At 46.5% G+C, this 15079-nt stretch overlaps 1 protein-coding gene across 2 annotated transcripts in view; it reads right to left on the minus strand.

The window, feature by feature from the left end:
* GRK5 (G protein-coupled receptor kinase 5) overlaps positions 1 to 15079 on the minus strand; it is a 153756-nt gene that overhangs the window by 8062 nt on the left and 130615 nt on the right. For both annotated transcript variants that reach the window (XM_054637105.2, XM_077182822.1), the window contains 5 exons: positions 13253 to 13290; positions 12341 to 12430; positions 10813 to 11021; positions 2467 to 2604; positions 78 to 215 (listed from right to left, as the gene is read on the minus strand). In XM_054637105.2, the coding sequence (XP_054493080.1) occupies positions 78 to 215; positions 2467 to 2604; positions 10813 to 11021; positions 12341 to 12430; positions 13253 to 13290 (613 nt within the window). The remainder of the gene's footprint in view (positions 1 to 77; positions 216 to 2466; positions 2605 to 10812; positions 11022 to 12340; positions 12431 to 13252; positions 13291 to 15079) is intronic.

Below are 15079 nucleotides of genomic sequence, written 5' to 3' on the forward strand. Positions count from 1 at the left end.
ACTGGAACATAGAGCTCCTCTTAAATTGTCTGTGTTACGGGGTTTATTGCAGTAATTTTGCTATGATACATCCTTACCTCATTTTGCCATGGAATAGACACTGATCCTGTAGAAAACTTGGAATAGAAATCGTCATCTGTTTGGTCCAGGTTAACTCCTTTCACTGTGGAGAACTGCTCAATGTCTAACACATCCTTGCAGTACACTGCTCTGGGCTATGTCAGCAGGAAAAAAAAGGAGAAATGACAAGAGGAAAAATATTTCTGAGTCGGACCATGTGCTTTCATTCACAGATTCAGTCAAGTGAGAATGTCTAACAAGTGTGTGTCTGCATCCTCCTTCTCCAGGCTTGCTCTGCCTGCATGTTTATCATCAAAGGCTGACTTCACTTTAAGCACATTAAGCTTCCTATTCCAAAGTCCTCAAAGCATCAGTCAAAGTGGGTTTTAGTCATCCATGTACCATCTGGTTAAGAGGTGAGGGGAGAAGGACAGAAAGAGCCAGAAAAGAAAAATGGAACCCTTCAGCAGTCTTTTCCTTTAGAGAGGGAACAACAGAAAACCAGAATGTTTACCAGTGGCACACTGGAGAGAGCCCTGGAAAGAGGCCTCAGATAGAAGTGCCCTCCTGCCCAGATAGCTGTGGAGTTTGCAGCTTGGAAGTTTAAAGGAATGTATCCTAATTGCTAAAGAAAACAGAGGAGGTTTGGCATTTTTCCATTGTTTTTATTAATAGCTCAGCTGCTGGAAGCTGCCCAGAATTACCTCTATTAACTCTTTTAACTTGGCTGCATTTCTTCAAAGGAACAGTCAAATGGCTTTGCCTTTTTGAACTATTCAGTTTTCTGGGATGACAGAGACAAAACTCTCTGCAGTGATGGAACTCCCAGCTCGTCCTCCAGCAGCCAGCCCCAGGGAGCAGAAAGAGCCATCAGTGGCTGCCTGTCACAGGCAGTGTGTGTGCCCAGAGATCTGCCACCACCAGCACAGCCACCCTTTGCCGTGCAGGGATAACTGAGGGGTGGCCTGTGGGACCAGCCTGAACCACAGCCCATGTGGAATCCTGCTGTCTGTCCCTGGTTCCAGGACTGCACAGCCAGGGGTCCAACGTTATTGATCTGGATCTGAGCACTGTGACCAAACAAATTGACCTAATTCCTGACAGAAGTCCTGTTTGCTGAAGGCTGCATCCCTCTGCATTCCTGACAGCTGCAATCCAATTTTTGTAGAAGAGGATGGAGAGACATGGTTTGGAAAACAACTTCTGCCATTGGCTATTTAGCTTTGGGTGATTCAGCTGACTTCAGTAAAGACTGGGAGATCTACGGATGAAGTGCCAAATAAATTAAATTAGGGGCAGCTCTTGAGCTCCCAATAAAGATCCATAAAAATTTATGTGCCTTTGCTTTTGCAAATATGGCTCTAAGAGGTGCCTTCTAGGCCTTACGTGCCACAGTTTTTATGCACTCTGGCGGATCCCAAATTTGAGCCCAGAATTTTATAATTTTCTACATCAGAAAGAAATAGTAGCTTGTCTCCTATTTCTCCCCACTAAAGCAGGTCGTAACACCACGGGCTAATTGGCAGGAATAACTAGGCTGCATAGTAAAATGTAAAGCAAAACCAGAGCAACTAAAGTAAACTTTTGTAGCGTTCAAACCACTTTGGTTTGGTTGAGCCTGCAGCAAGGGGAATGGGAGCTGCCAAGATGTTACTTTCTTTAATACGTTAAAATGGCAGTGTTTACTTAGAACCATATGGGGACTTTAAGGATAGAAGCTCCAGCCAGAAAGAGAGCCCTGCAGGAGGGAAATAATCAGATAACTCTGCGCACTGGGCTAGAAACCGATACCACAAAAGGGTGGAAAAAGTTTTGTTGTTGCCAGTGCAACAAAGCCTTTCAGTATGTGTGAGCCTGGTGTGTAAATCTGAGCAAGGACTCAGTGTTGGGTTCTGTACCCCAAAAAGCTCCAAATGCTCTCTAAGGTCCAAGTCACCTTCTCTGCTTGAGGTGACACTTGATGCTCAGCCTGGCTCAGACTCTCTGTAGCAAATGACTGTTCTCGTGATAATCCACAGAGCCCTGGACTTTGTGTTTCTGGTTTCACCTCTATAAACCTGCATGCACACATTTGGCTTTCACTGCTGATTGTCCCAAGCACCACCTGGTTCTGAGCCCACTTATTTTCACAGTAATGCCATGGATAAAGGCTCCAGTGCCTCCAGTGCCGTACAGGAATGCTGCGGTAAAAGGAGTGGGAATGGATCAAGCCCCAGATTACATCCACATGCCAACAGAACCTTCTCTCCTCTTCCTCCCAGCCTCCCCACTCCAGCCCCACCACTCATCACACCTTCCTGGGGCAGCTCCCCGTGCAGAGAGTGATGACAGCCCTGAGAGAGAGAGGCTATTTTAGAAACAAACCTCTTAAAAGAGGCCACTGGGGATTCTTGCAATGGTACTTACATCGGGCACGAAGGGAGGATCCAGCATTCCTGCTTCTAACCGCTTGAAATTCATGCTCTTGAAAAAGGGGTGTCTCTTCACCTCTGCTGCCCCTTCCCCCTGACATCCCAGCCGCTGCTTCACGTCTTTGGTGAGGAGCTGAAACAGAGGAGTGCCAACAGGAATGGTGAGGCTGTCAGAAAAAGCAAAGCTCTACCAAGATATTTTTATCTCCACTTTTTTGAATGTGCCCATAGGGATGTACAGAGGGGAGTTGCAACTGCTGTTGCTTAAAAGCTGAAGTTAAATGGATTAGGGTTGCATTGTTCTACATGCTGGTGAAATCCTCAGAAAATCACCTGCTATAAAGTGTTTACAGTCAAAATAGAGACCATTTCTTTTGCCTGCTTTCGGTGAACACTTTCAAGAGGAGATCTGACATACTCTAGTAACATATAAAGATGTTACTTTCTTATATGTTACTTACATATAAAGATGCACATTCATAAGTTCCATGTGCTTTGTCTCAGTTCTTTTTGTTTTGCCTTTTTTTTTTTACATTTGTAAGACTATTTTTCCCTCAAAAGAACAGGTGCTTAGGAAAAATCAAAAATACCAAATTGTATTTCCCTCACCCATTGCACTACATTCCAGAGCATCACATGACACATTGAACCAACCCTTTACACTCATGGGCTTATCCCTGCTGAACTCAAGGGGGTTCCCATGCTTGGAGCCAGTGCCCAGTAATTATTCTCAGTTCTGCCTTGTTTGTTTTCACAGAAGGGCAGTGCACAGCCCCCACCTGCTACAGCAAGTCCTGCCTGTTTTCTGGGTACCCATGCAGGAGCAATGCCCACCAAGTGAACTCAGCATCTTTGCACTATCAGATGGGCAAGCCCATGAACAGAAACACCGTGATATTTACACGGGAGATTCAACAGGGGAGACTCAACAGCACCTTCCAGTGCAAGAGAGCTGGAGAGGAACCTTGGATAGAGGCATGTCACAAATAGACAAGGGGGAATGGCTCTAAAGGAAGGACGGCAGGTTTAGATAGGATATTAGGAAGAAATACTCCCTGAGGGTAATGAGGTCCTAGCACAGGTTGCCCAGAGAAGCTGTGGCTGCCCTGGAGCCCTGGAAGTGCCCAGCTCCAGGTTGGACCCTGGGGCTTGGACAGGGCTTGGAGCAACCTGGGACAGTGGGAGGCGTCCCTGCCCGTGGCAGAGGGTTAGACTGGACAGCGTTAAGGATCCCTCCGAGACAAACCTTCCTGCGGTTCCCTGGGTGATGCTGAGCGCTCGGGAGGTGCCGCCGGGAGGCAGCAGAGGAAAGGGCAGCGGAGGGAGCGCTGCCCGGGGACGGGGCTGCTCCGGGGCATGGGAGCGCTGCCGCCGCTCCTCCGCCGCTGGCCCCGGCTTTATTGGCCCGCAGCCGGGCCAGAAGCAGCGCTCAGCCCTGCCCGGGTGGGCTGTGCTCGGGGATGGCACCGAAAGCATCATCAAAATCCACCGGGGCTCGGCTGCAGGCGGGGCAGGGGCAGGGGCTGGGTTGGGCTCTGAGCCCGGGCAGGCACCGGGAGCACCCCCGGGAGATCCCCGGGACCGTCCCAGCTGCAACTGATGGGATGCAAACACCTTTGGAAAGGCTGGGGAGGAGTCCCGAGCTCTCGGGTGCATCCCTGCAGGAGCAGGAGCGGGAGCCAGGTGGGTTCCACGCTGGGGTAAGGCTGCCTGGGGATGCTGATCGTGTGCCCAGCTCGGGATTTGTGTGCCCAGCTTGGGATTTGTGTGCCCAGCTCAGGGCTTGTGTTCCCAGCTCGGGATTTGTGTGCCCAGCTCAGGGTCTGTGTGCCCAGCTCAGGGTCTGTGTGCCCACCTTGGGGTTGTGTGCCCAGCTCAGGGTCTGTGTGCCCAGCTCAGGGCTTGTGTGCCCAGCTCAGGGTCTGTGTGCCCAGCCCAGGGCTTGTGTGCCCAGCTCAGGGTCTGTGTGCCCAGTTCGGGATTTGTGTGCCCAGCTCAGGGTCTATGTGCCCAGCTCAGGGTCTGTGTGCCCACCTTGGGGTTGTGTGCCCAGCTCAGGGTCTGTGTGCCCAGCTCAGGGCTTGTGTGCCCAGCTCAGGGTCTGTGTGCCCAGCTCAGGGCTTGTGTGCCCAGCTCAGGGTCTGTGTGCCCAGCTCAGGGCTTGTGTGCCCAGCTCAGGGTCTGTGTGCCCAGCTCAGGGTTTGTGTGCCCAGCTCAGGGTCTGTGTGCCCAGCTCAGGGTTTGTGTGTCCAGCTCAGAGTCTGTGTGCCCAGCTCAGGGTCTGTGTGCCCAGCTCAGGGTTTGTGTGCCCAGCTCAGGGTTTGTGTGCCTCAGCACCTTCTGCTTCAGCCACTGAGGCAGCAGCCCAGCTCAGCTGCCTCATCTCACCAACAGGGAATGTGGAAATTGTTTGTTGCTAATGTCATGTTGTGTTCTTTCCTCTGGTGCCTGGCTGGAGCTGGGGTTTCTTGTCCTTATCAGGGGTTTACAGTGTCACAGCTCTTCAGGCTTTGCTACCACTGGGCATTTTTACCGCCTGGGCATTGGTGGTTTTCTGGTCTGACTTCCAACAGGCACCTCAGTTCTGTTTCTGTGCTGCTGGGGGCCTCAATTCCAGCCTGAGATGGCAAATGGCTTTGGCAATCCGTGTGCCCCATGGTGCAGAGGCAGCAGCCAAGCCAGAAATGGTGGTGAAGGGGCTTGCAGACTTAAGAGTTTTCTGTTCAGGTCTTTCTGCCCCAGCAGCAGCAATAGCAGGAGATTGAATGGCCAGAGGAATGGGTTTAAAGCCACTGCTGCTGGCCACAGTAGCAATGTTCAGCTTCCAAACAGCAACAGCCCTTTCTTCCCCACACTTTGCCTCTGATGCTGCCAAGCTGGTGACATCTGGGCTGACAGATCACAACTGGCTGATCCATACATGTGAAAAGACTTGAGGAAACATCTGTATGCCTTGCCATTCCCTGAGCAGGGAGATTCACAAGATACTGAACCACATCCATCTGACTCACTGCAAAAGATCTGTCACAGAGCACTTCTCTGGACTTTGCTTTCCCTGCTAGAAGGAAAGAGGGATGCTTTGCTTTCAAATAATTGCATTAGACTTTGAGTTCTCATGGTCCTGAGACTAGGATTTTTGTTGTGAGGGGATTTTTTGGGTTGTTCTTGGGTTTATTAAAATCTCAACAGTTTTATGCTCTCGCCTGTTGAAGATGATTGCTTTGGAATTTCCAGGCGGAATCAGGTTTACTCTATTCCGGTTGGGCAAAGAAATCAAAAATTATTTTAGTCTTTTATTCTCGAGTCAGTAGGGCTTTCCTGACAGTTGTAAAGAAGAATATGAAAGCAGAAAGGCCATTTTTAGTACCCATGGCTCTGGTATACTTTTGGAAATGATACCTTGGACCTTAGAGGAACAGCTGAGGAGCAAGTGGTGGTAGGAAGGGATAGATTTGGACCTTCCTGGAGATGATACAGGAGACCTCTGCAGTCTCTTCCCTCAAGTCAGCTCTGAAGGGATGAAAAGGGGGTTATTTCCCATCTCTGCAGTCTGGATTCTGGGCTTAGTGGGGAGACCAGGCTGATCTGTGAATTTGCCCTTGTCAGGCTGTAGGATGTTTGGAGTGTGCGGTCAGAGAAAAGGGTAGCTGAGGACAGAAAAAGCTGCCTGGGGATTCCTGGGTTCCTCCATGACAAACAAGGGAGTATTCAGTAACTTCACATGCAAGAAGGAAGTTTCTGGAGCATGAATGCAGTTGGTTGTGGGTGGCTGGCCACTGCTGGCTGAAAGACACAAAAGGGAACAGGCCACTGGGAATAGGCTGGGACTGAAAGAACAGGGAGAGGAGAGGATTCTCCTGCAAAACCCTGCTGCAGTCTCCTGAGAGTCCCAGGAGAGTCACAATGGAGAAAAATGCTAGAAATCAATGGAACTTGAAAAGCTGTAGATGCAGCCAGCTCTAGAAATGGCAACAGGTGAAACCAGACATTCTTCCTGGCTTCTGTTGTGGGTATCACGACATAGCATGGACTAGAATATTTTCCAGAAGGGAGAATCCTTCCTTTCACCAAGGGATTATTATCTTTCACCATTTCCTGCAGCCCCAGAAGCTTTCTGCAATAGTAAACCTGGGCAAGAGCCTGAAATAAGCATCCCATTTGGGAATCTGACATGGAAAAGAAAATGGAGATAACAACAGTATGTTATAAGTCATCTCTACACTTTTGTTTAATTCAAAGGGTTTGTTTAATATGAATAGGGAGCAGAACAAAAGCAACTCCATCAGGCTGATGACAAGCCCTCCTGGGACAGCAGTGCAAGGGACCCTATCAAATGTAATTGAAATGTAATTCTACATTAGGGCCTGCAGATAATTCACAGTTTCAAATCTGGAGATGGCCTGGGCCACCCAACCATGGATGAAGTTAATGGCAAACAGCAGAGCTGTGAGTTCTGGTAAAAAAGGCTCCACTGGACATTTAGGGTTTAGTCTCCAGAGTTCATGGGCAGAGCATGACTAGAAGAGGACTTTCAAAGAGAGTTTTGAGTAGCAGCAGTAAAGTTCCGTCAAGATCTTGATACAAAGAGCTCTCTGATACTTTCATGTCACTCATTTGATCCCCACTGGGGATTCAAACTCTGCAATGTCTGAGACTTTTTTTCCATGACTTTGTTTTGCTTCCTTTACAAAAAGAAACAACTGTTGTGAAGATTGCTAAAACAGCCAAAAGTCCCCAAAGCACTGTTTTATCTTCATGTGATCAGTCAGTTCATCTCCAGCCCATACCATGTAATAAATAATTCCAAGTTCTAAGATGTCGGTCCTAAAATTATAGGAGCAAGGAAAACAAAAAAATTGCCACTCATGAAAGGAGACAAGGGGAATGCTAAAACCATTCCCATTGACCCAGCAGATCAAGCAGTTTGAGGAATCACCTAGCTAAAGTTCAGTCCTGACACTGAAGTAAACATATTATTTTAAGCAATATTTAGAGAACAGAAAAGCAAGACTGTGGTCAATTACTAAATGAGAGCAGAGAGATGAAAGAGCAGTTATTCTTGGGCACTGCTAAACTTTAAGGTGTCATAATGCTGGTTTCCTTGGGATGAAAGCAGAAAGGAGGGATGGCAGCAGCCAGGAGTAGCTATATGACAGAGCTCCTGATGGTAAGTGAGGAAAAAATTGCTTTTAAGGAAAACAGAACCTGTTATCTTTTAGCTGGTTGAGGTGGCACTTTGAAAAGGGAATGGAGATCAGAAACATGGAACAGCTGAGGCTGGAAGCCACATCTGGACATGGTCTAGTCCAAACCCTCTAGTCCCTGTCCTAATTCAAAGCAGAGGTTCCTGGAGCAGGTTGTTCCAGACGTTGTCTGGTTGGGCTTTGGATATCTCCAGGTGTGGAGACTGCACAGCCTCTCTGGGCAACCTGTTCCACTTTTGGCTACTCTCACCATGGAAAAATGTGTCCTAATGTTCAGAGGGAGCAGAACAGCTCCTGTGCCTCAGTTTGTTTCCCTTGCTTCCTGTCCTGTTACAGACACCAAACCAAGAGTTTGGCTCTGTCTCCTTTACACCATCCCACCAGAGACCCCTTGTGCAGGGTAAAATGGGGGCTGCAGGGATAAAGGGCACCAGGGAGGCCAAGTCTGTGGGAAATGCAGACAAGCAGGGCACTGACAGAGTGACAGAGGAGCACAGCAATGAGGGCCCATCCAACACTGCTGACTTGAATGCGCTTCAAGTCACATCTCTGGATGCATGACTGCACTTGTCAGGGAAAACAGGCATGAACATCATGGAGTATGAGGCATAACCACAACAAACACGGAGCATTTCCTAGAAAGACTGGATTTTTTTCACAGAAAAAACACACCAGGAGCAGCTATGTTATATGGGAACTATGGGTTGGGGAGCTTCCCAGAAAGCCAGCTGCCCCTGTTCCTAATTATTTGTTATTCATCTTTGTTTCAGTCCAAAATGAGGTCTGATTTATGGGAAATAACTTACAAAATGAAACATGGAAATATGGGATGGATGATGATTAATGGGAGCTATGATATGTGCCTGCAAAAATGCAAAAGGGCACAAACATCCAGGAGGGGAAGGCTGACGTGGGGTGACACCAGAGGGTTTTCCTATGAGTAAAGAACAAGGACAATGTATTTCCTGGTGGTGATGCTATTAGCTCATGAAGTAAGCTCTGAAGAGAAGGCTGGGCAACATGGTGGGAAACATTTCCTCACTCCTGCCCTGAAGAGTCCACCATGGGAAAGCCTTTTGTGCTGGATCCTCAAGAAGGCTCAAGTTTCATTTATGTCTTGCAACTTTTTGCTTAATTTTGCAGACATGATGGGTACTTTATGACTCTTTTGTTCCCTTGTTAAGATGCTGATGGAAAGCAACAAAGTTCAACATAAAAAGCAAAAAGAAATGGAGAAAATATGTTTGAATGATGGATTTAAAAATAAAAAACATCACTTGATAAAATAAATTACTTTTGAGTGGGAAACCACAAAGGCCATCACAGTCAGTATCAGGACTCAGACTCTTCCTGCCTCAAGATTCTAATGCTCAGACAAGGAAAGCTTATCTTTTGATCTATCAATAGTTTGCACAAACCACCTCAATAAACATGCCACATGATTGGACAGGCAAGCAGTAGTGATCAAGATTTCAGGAATAATTTATATAAAGTCCAAGCCTCCCTGAGGCAAGAGAAAGAGCTAGATGATCTCCTGAGGTCCCGACTCCCTGAAACCAGAGTCTCCATGGCTGGAAGATGAAAATGACCACTACAGTGTCATGCCTGTCTGCTGCCCTGGGAGTGTGGTAGGATATCTACAGCACTATCCCATCAATGCTACATTTAATTCTTCTCAGCTTTAAGTTCTCATGGTTATTTTCAAAGTGTGTGTTCATTCTGTTATGCAAGGGAAATAGAGTAACAAGAGAGGTTCTACAGGTATGGCAGCCAGAAAAGGGGGGTTGGACAATGTGATCTTTAAAGGTCCCTTTCAACCCAAACTATCCTGATTCTGTGCCTCAAGCAGCAAGGTAAAATGTTTGCCTCACATCTCCATTTCAGAGTAACAGCAGGACACACACACAAATTCCCTGCCACTCCAGCAGACTCTGCTGCTCACCAGGTGAGGGCTGAGATGCTGCCTGAGGAGAGAGGGCAGCCAGCTGGGGAACATGGGATGGTCTGTGAGAGCCCATGGCTGCCCCACTCTCCCATGCCAGCTTCACTGGGGGCTCTGCATCACCACTTAAGGGCAGTGAAGGGCCCAGAGCACCTCTCAAGAGTGATGTCAGTTAAATACCACCCCGAGGACCCAGGAGTGACTCGGTGCACTGTGAGTTAATGACTTCCAGGCATGACTCTTGGCAGTGCTACCATTATTATTTTGCAAGGAGACTTCAGTGTCTCTTCATGCAGCCAGCCAACCAGGGTGTTGTGGATCTGCTCTTTGCTCGCCTGTTGCACAAGACATTGGTGAAACCCTCCCTACCTATTTGTTGACCTTTCCTCCCCTCCGTTCTCCCTCCACCAGCAAACACAGATAGGTCATTGTCTCCAAAGGAGACTTCACTGCTTAGCAAACAACACCCAGAAAAAGGCCACATCCTTTTCCAAATTACAATTCAGCCTTCTAAAGATGGATGTCAATAAGACATTGATGAATTCAGACGCAGCTTTGAGATTTCTCAGAGGGATTGAGGATTTCCATTGTCACACATGGCTATTGTGCTATGAAAATGACTCCCAGCTGAAGGAGTGAGAAAACATTTTGAAGAACAGCTCCACAGTATTAAGAAAAGCTGGATACCCTGACACCCCAGGGGAAAAGCTGCTAACAAAGTTAGTGAGATGGGCTGGGACAACATTTGAGTGTCACAATAATTTCATTGCATAATCTTTGTCCTGCTTACCCCCAGCTCTCACCAAAGACAATGGAAGCATGGGGTTTGCAGTTCCTTGCAGGAGACAATCAGATTCCTGCATCATCGAGTCCTTTTTCTTTTTTTCTACAAGTTTATAAAAGACAGAGATGCATTCTTGACTGCAAACTAACATTCAAAGTCTCATGAGAATAGATACCGCTCCCTCGGCCATAAAACTTTGGCGAGGGCTCGGGATGACCGTGATGAATCTCACGGAGAAACAAGCCCAAACAAACAGAGTTTGAATGAATAGAGAGTGCAGTCATCCCATCCACAGATGAGCTTGGTTAGTCCTTGTTTCTGCAGCCCCTCCATGGCCCCCTGTTACTGCTCAGACCATGTCAGACACAGCTGGTTAGTGAAGCTGCCCCACTGAGCCTTCCAGCCCCTTACCATTTTACAGATGGACTTGGCCTCCTCAGAGAACTTATGGGAGTACACCTCCTCTGTCTCCAGCACTCTTCTGTCCACTTCTTCCCTCTTCACCTTCTCTTTCCTTCCACGGAACGGCGATTGCCCAGCAATCATTTCATAAATGAGACAGCCTAACCCCCAGTAGTCAGGGCTGAGTGTGTATCTCTGGTTGTTCAGCACCTCTGGAGCTGTGGAGGAGAGTGACATGCCTTGTGGAAATGCTTGGTATTTACACAGGCAGAGCACTTAAATGCCTCGAAGTTTCATTTTGGTGACTGAATATACATGCACAGAGAATGGTGGGTAAAATACAGAAATACCTCCTGACTGCAGTTGAGGGCATTACAGGAGATGCAGCATGCTACATGCCATGGTGTTCTCTCTACATGCTACATGCCTCATGCATGCTGTCTTCTGACTTCTCTACCAACTCAGTCCAATTTAAATTAAAAAAAAAAATCACGAAAGAAGTTGGGTCTAAATATTAAGCAGAGACCTAATTTCAAGAGTTCCTCCAGATTTCTCCACTTAGGGAAGAAAGGAAATGCAAACACACATCCTGTAAACAGCCGTGACATTTCTTCAAAAGCAAATTCTGTCTCTTTGGTCAATTCATAGCTTCTCCTCTTTTTCCCCTTTAAAGAAACTCCAATCCATTAATTTTGTGTTGCAACCACAGACAATGCTTTTGGGCAGAGAGTCACTGTCTTGCAGGCACCCTCACCTCCATGCAGGGGTACAAACACACATCCCCACGTGCTCACAAGCACAGAGCCTTGGTGTGCACGCAAACTTACACTGAGATAACAAAATTTAGACATGACAACTGATTTGCTTGCTTTCATTAAAGTCTCCATATGGTGTAACAGTGGCTCACATCAGCTAGTTTCTATTCAGTCAAATAAGCATAAGCAATTTTTACTCCAAGAAAATATGCCCACCCAGAGAATGCATGAAAATAATTACATTGAGTTTAGAAAACAGATCTAATTAAATAAGGGAGTGTAGTTTTTGGGGTTTTTTTTACCAATGTACAAATCTCTACTTGTCCTTTGTGTAGATCCTCCCCTGCACATAGAGGAAAGCTCAAGGTGACCCTGGTCAAGATGACCATAGGTGTGACTTACCCATTTTATCATAACCATGCAAATACATTGTAACTCCTATACAAAGCAGCAACTAGAAAGAAACCTTTACTTTGGCACATAACCCTTCTAAGATAAATCTACACTAAAATCACTAGAATCCCACTTGCTGTCTCCCCTTTCCATTTTTTTTTTTCTGATTTAAGGTTATAGACCAGCCTCACTGAGAGCTGTACAGGTCCAGCCTTTCACCCTCCTCCGATTTTCACTATGAGGATTTCTGTAGGAGTTGCTGCATAAAACTGGACCCAGCTGAATGTGAATATTTTTTATTCTTTTTCTTAAGCTTTCTTGGCAGAAAAATCTCTAAAACTCAAGTAACCTTGGTAAATTTTTAAAAAGATGAGCTGTGGAAGACTTACCCATATACCCTACTGTTCCTACTCTTCCACGGATTGATTCACCCTCGGGGATTTTAACAGCTAGACCCAAATCAGATATTCTAATATGGCCTGGAAGGAAAAAAAGAAACAAAACAACGCAAAGCAGATATGATAACCTGACCCAAATTAGTCCAAAACCCACAACTGTGGTCATTGTTAAACTACTCCTGCAATTTACTGCTCAGACATTTTAGGAAAAGAGTGTTCTGAATCACTGAATTGGAGCAGTTTCATTGATTTGGAAAAGAGGAATTATTAAGGGCCCTACAACACAGTGAAATAAATGTTAACAGTAAGGCTGTGGACTGCAGTGTATTGCATCAGGTATTTTAAAACCAATGAAAAAAGGCAGTGAGAATCATGCTGTGGGGAAGTATCTTGAACTGATCACAGAGGATGGATGGGCTGACACAATTCTGTAACTCTGTGATAGCTGAGGAGGCCACATCTGGTCTGCAAGTCAGCACGAGATTCGATTATCGCTGCCTCCAGCAACAAATGGGTGCCTGGGTTTGCATAAAACCAGACTTGGCTCAGCAGAGGGTGAAAGTACTTTCAAAAATGGAGAGGGAAGCACAGATTTAGAAATTAGAAAAATTAGAACTCCCTTTGTGTTGCACCAGCCTTGCAACAAGGATGGAAACCAGCGAGGGAAGGCAGAGAGCCCCAGCAATGCCGAGCTCTGGAGAACAGCCCCTGCTGAGGGCACGGCTGCTTCCCTCCATCTGTGCAGAGAGCTCCAGCAGCTCAGCCACCCCAGGACAGGAATATCAGTGTATGCTGAGCCTCTTAATCACTTCAGAGCATTATTTGTCTTTGTGCAATATATATCCTGAAACTAACTTAATCTACTTTACTGTGAAAGCATCTCTGTAAAGCTCCGAGACTTACCATAATCATCCAGCAGGATATTTTCTGGCTTCAGATCTCTGGAAATGAAAGATAGCAGTTATGGGTATGAAGCTGGTTTTGATAACATAACCATACAACTGTGTGAGGGCATTTATTACTTGTAATAAACCAATTGAGTGTCAACTCAAACAGCAAGGAACTCCTGAAACCAATGCAACCTTTTACAACTCACTTCACAGATAGACTGAAACCATATGTCTTTTTCTAAACTGGAGTTACAATTTTTCACTAAGCCAAGCTTTTAGTTCCTAATCTACCCTATAATGGACTCATCCATCTAGTCCTGTAAGCCCTGTAAACGAACCCCTATAGTCCTGTGTGTTGTAAAATCTAACATTTTCTGTTATAAAATTTTATGTTAAAAAATAGGTTTTAAAATCCTTTCTTTACATATGAAAATGGAAATAGCAATCTGCTGGGCTCTAATTTTCTATGTCTGGCATCTGAGTAAGACTAAATATGTGAATGTGTGTCCATGCACTTGCACACATGTGCAATGATTTTGTTGAGTTTGGAAAATGCAGGGCAGAGGGGGGAATGCTGTGCCCAGATTAAGATTATTCTTACAAGCATTTGTGAAACCCTAGTGCCTGTGTGGTTTGGAGCAATGCCATGAAAATGGGCAAGGTGGTCAATCTGATGTCAAAGATGTGCCTTTCACTGCTCCTGAAAAAAAGAAAACAAAAAATCCCCAGATCTGGGCAAAGTATAAACTTCTGAAGTAAATAATCTCAGTTTTCATATATTTAGCAGAGCCTGGGCAGATCATTCTTCTGAAAAGTTTGTCTGCACAAAACCTCCTCCACCAGCTGCTGCTTTGAGATGCTTCCCAGCCCAGCCACGCTGTCCCCTCCTTGCCCAAGGCTGTTTTCCAAACCTTTCCTCTGCAGCTGCTGCTGAGGTGGGAGCCAGGCAGGCTCCTTCCCATCCTGCTCGTGCAGAGGGGAAAGGAGCCAGCCCGAGAGATGGGACCAGAGGTGCCAGAGGAAGGAGCTGGACACGCTGGGCAGGGAGTGTCCCAGCAGTGCCCCAGGACTGGGCTGTGCTGGTCTCAGCCTGAATGAGGCACCAGCAGCTGGGTGAGGCAGGGAGAACAGCATTGCTTCAATTCACCACATCATGCCCTGGCTTTTATCTAAAGACAGTGCTTAGCCTGGTGCAAATCCAAGCCCTGCTCAGCCTCTTCTTTTTTGTAAGGCCTCCTTGCATCTGTGAACCAGCTTGGGTCTGGGAACTGCCCAGCAAGAGGCATTTCTGTGCAAAGAGCAAAGAGAGGGCATGCACAAGAGAAATCCTTGTGCCAGGGCACAGAGCCTGTGCAGGAACCCACCCCACCTCTCCAGCTGCACCACTCCAGTAATCATGAATTTTCCTGTGTATAAAGAGGGGTATTTTATAGTTTTGACAATGCCAAAGTTGGAATTTTGAAACTTGCCTTGTTTTTATTTATGATTTCAAGCAAGAACACAGAGCTCTGTGAGTAATCTCCTCTTCTTGCTTGCTTCAGACCTTCCTGACCTCCCAGATAAATCTCACCCAGTGCCCAGAGGTACAAGCCTGCTTTTCAAACAAACAATGCTGAAATATGTGAAGGGCAGCTGAATACTGAGGAGAAGCTGTGAGTTTGTTTAACATACCACTGTGGGCTTTCCCTGCCAACCAGCAGAAGGTTTCCAATGCTGCAGCAGCATGGTCAAGGGCATCATCTATTTATTTTTGAAAATAGGTTCTGAATCCTGTAAGAATCATTCCCTTGAAGAACTCAGCCTTCATCAGTTACTTCATCTTCTGCTCAGCAGTTATTAG

This window comes from Agelaius phoeniceus, chromosome 9 (assembly GCF_051311805.1).
Source record: "Agelaius phoeniceus isolate bAgePho1 chromosome 9, bAgePho1.hap1, whole genome shotgun sequence".
Classification (NCBI taxonomy): Eukaryota; Metazoa; Chordata; class Aves; order Passeriformes; family Icteridae; genus Agelaius; species Agelaius phoeniceus.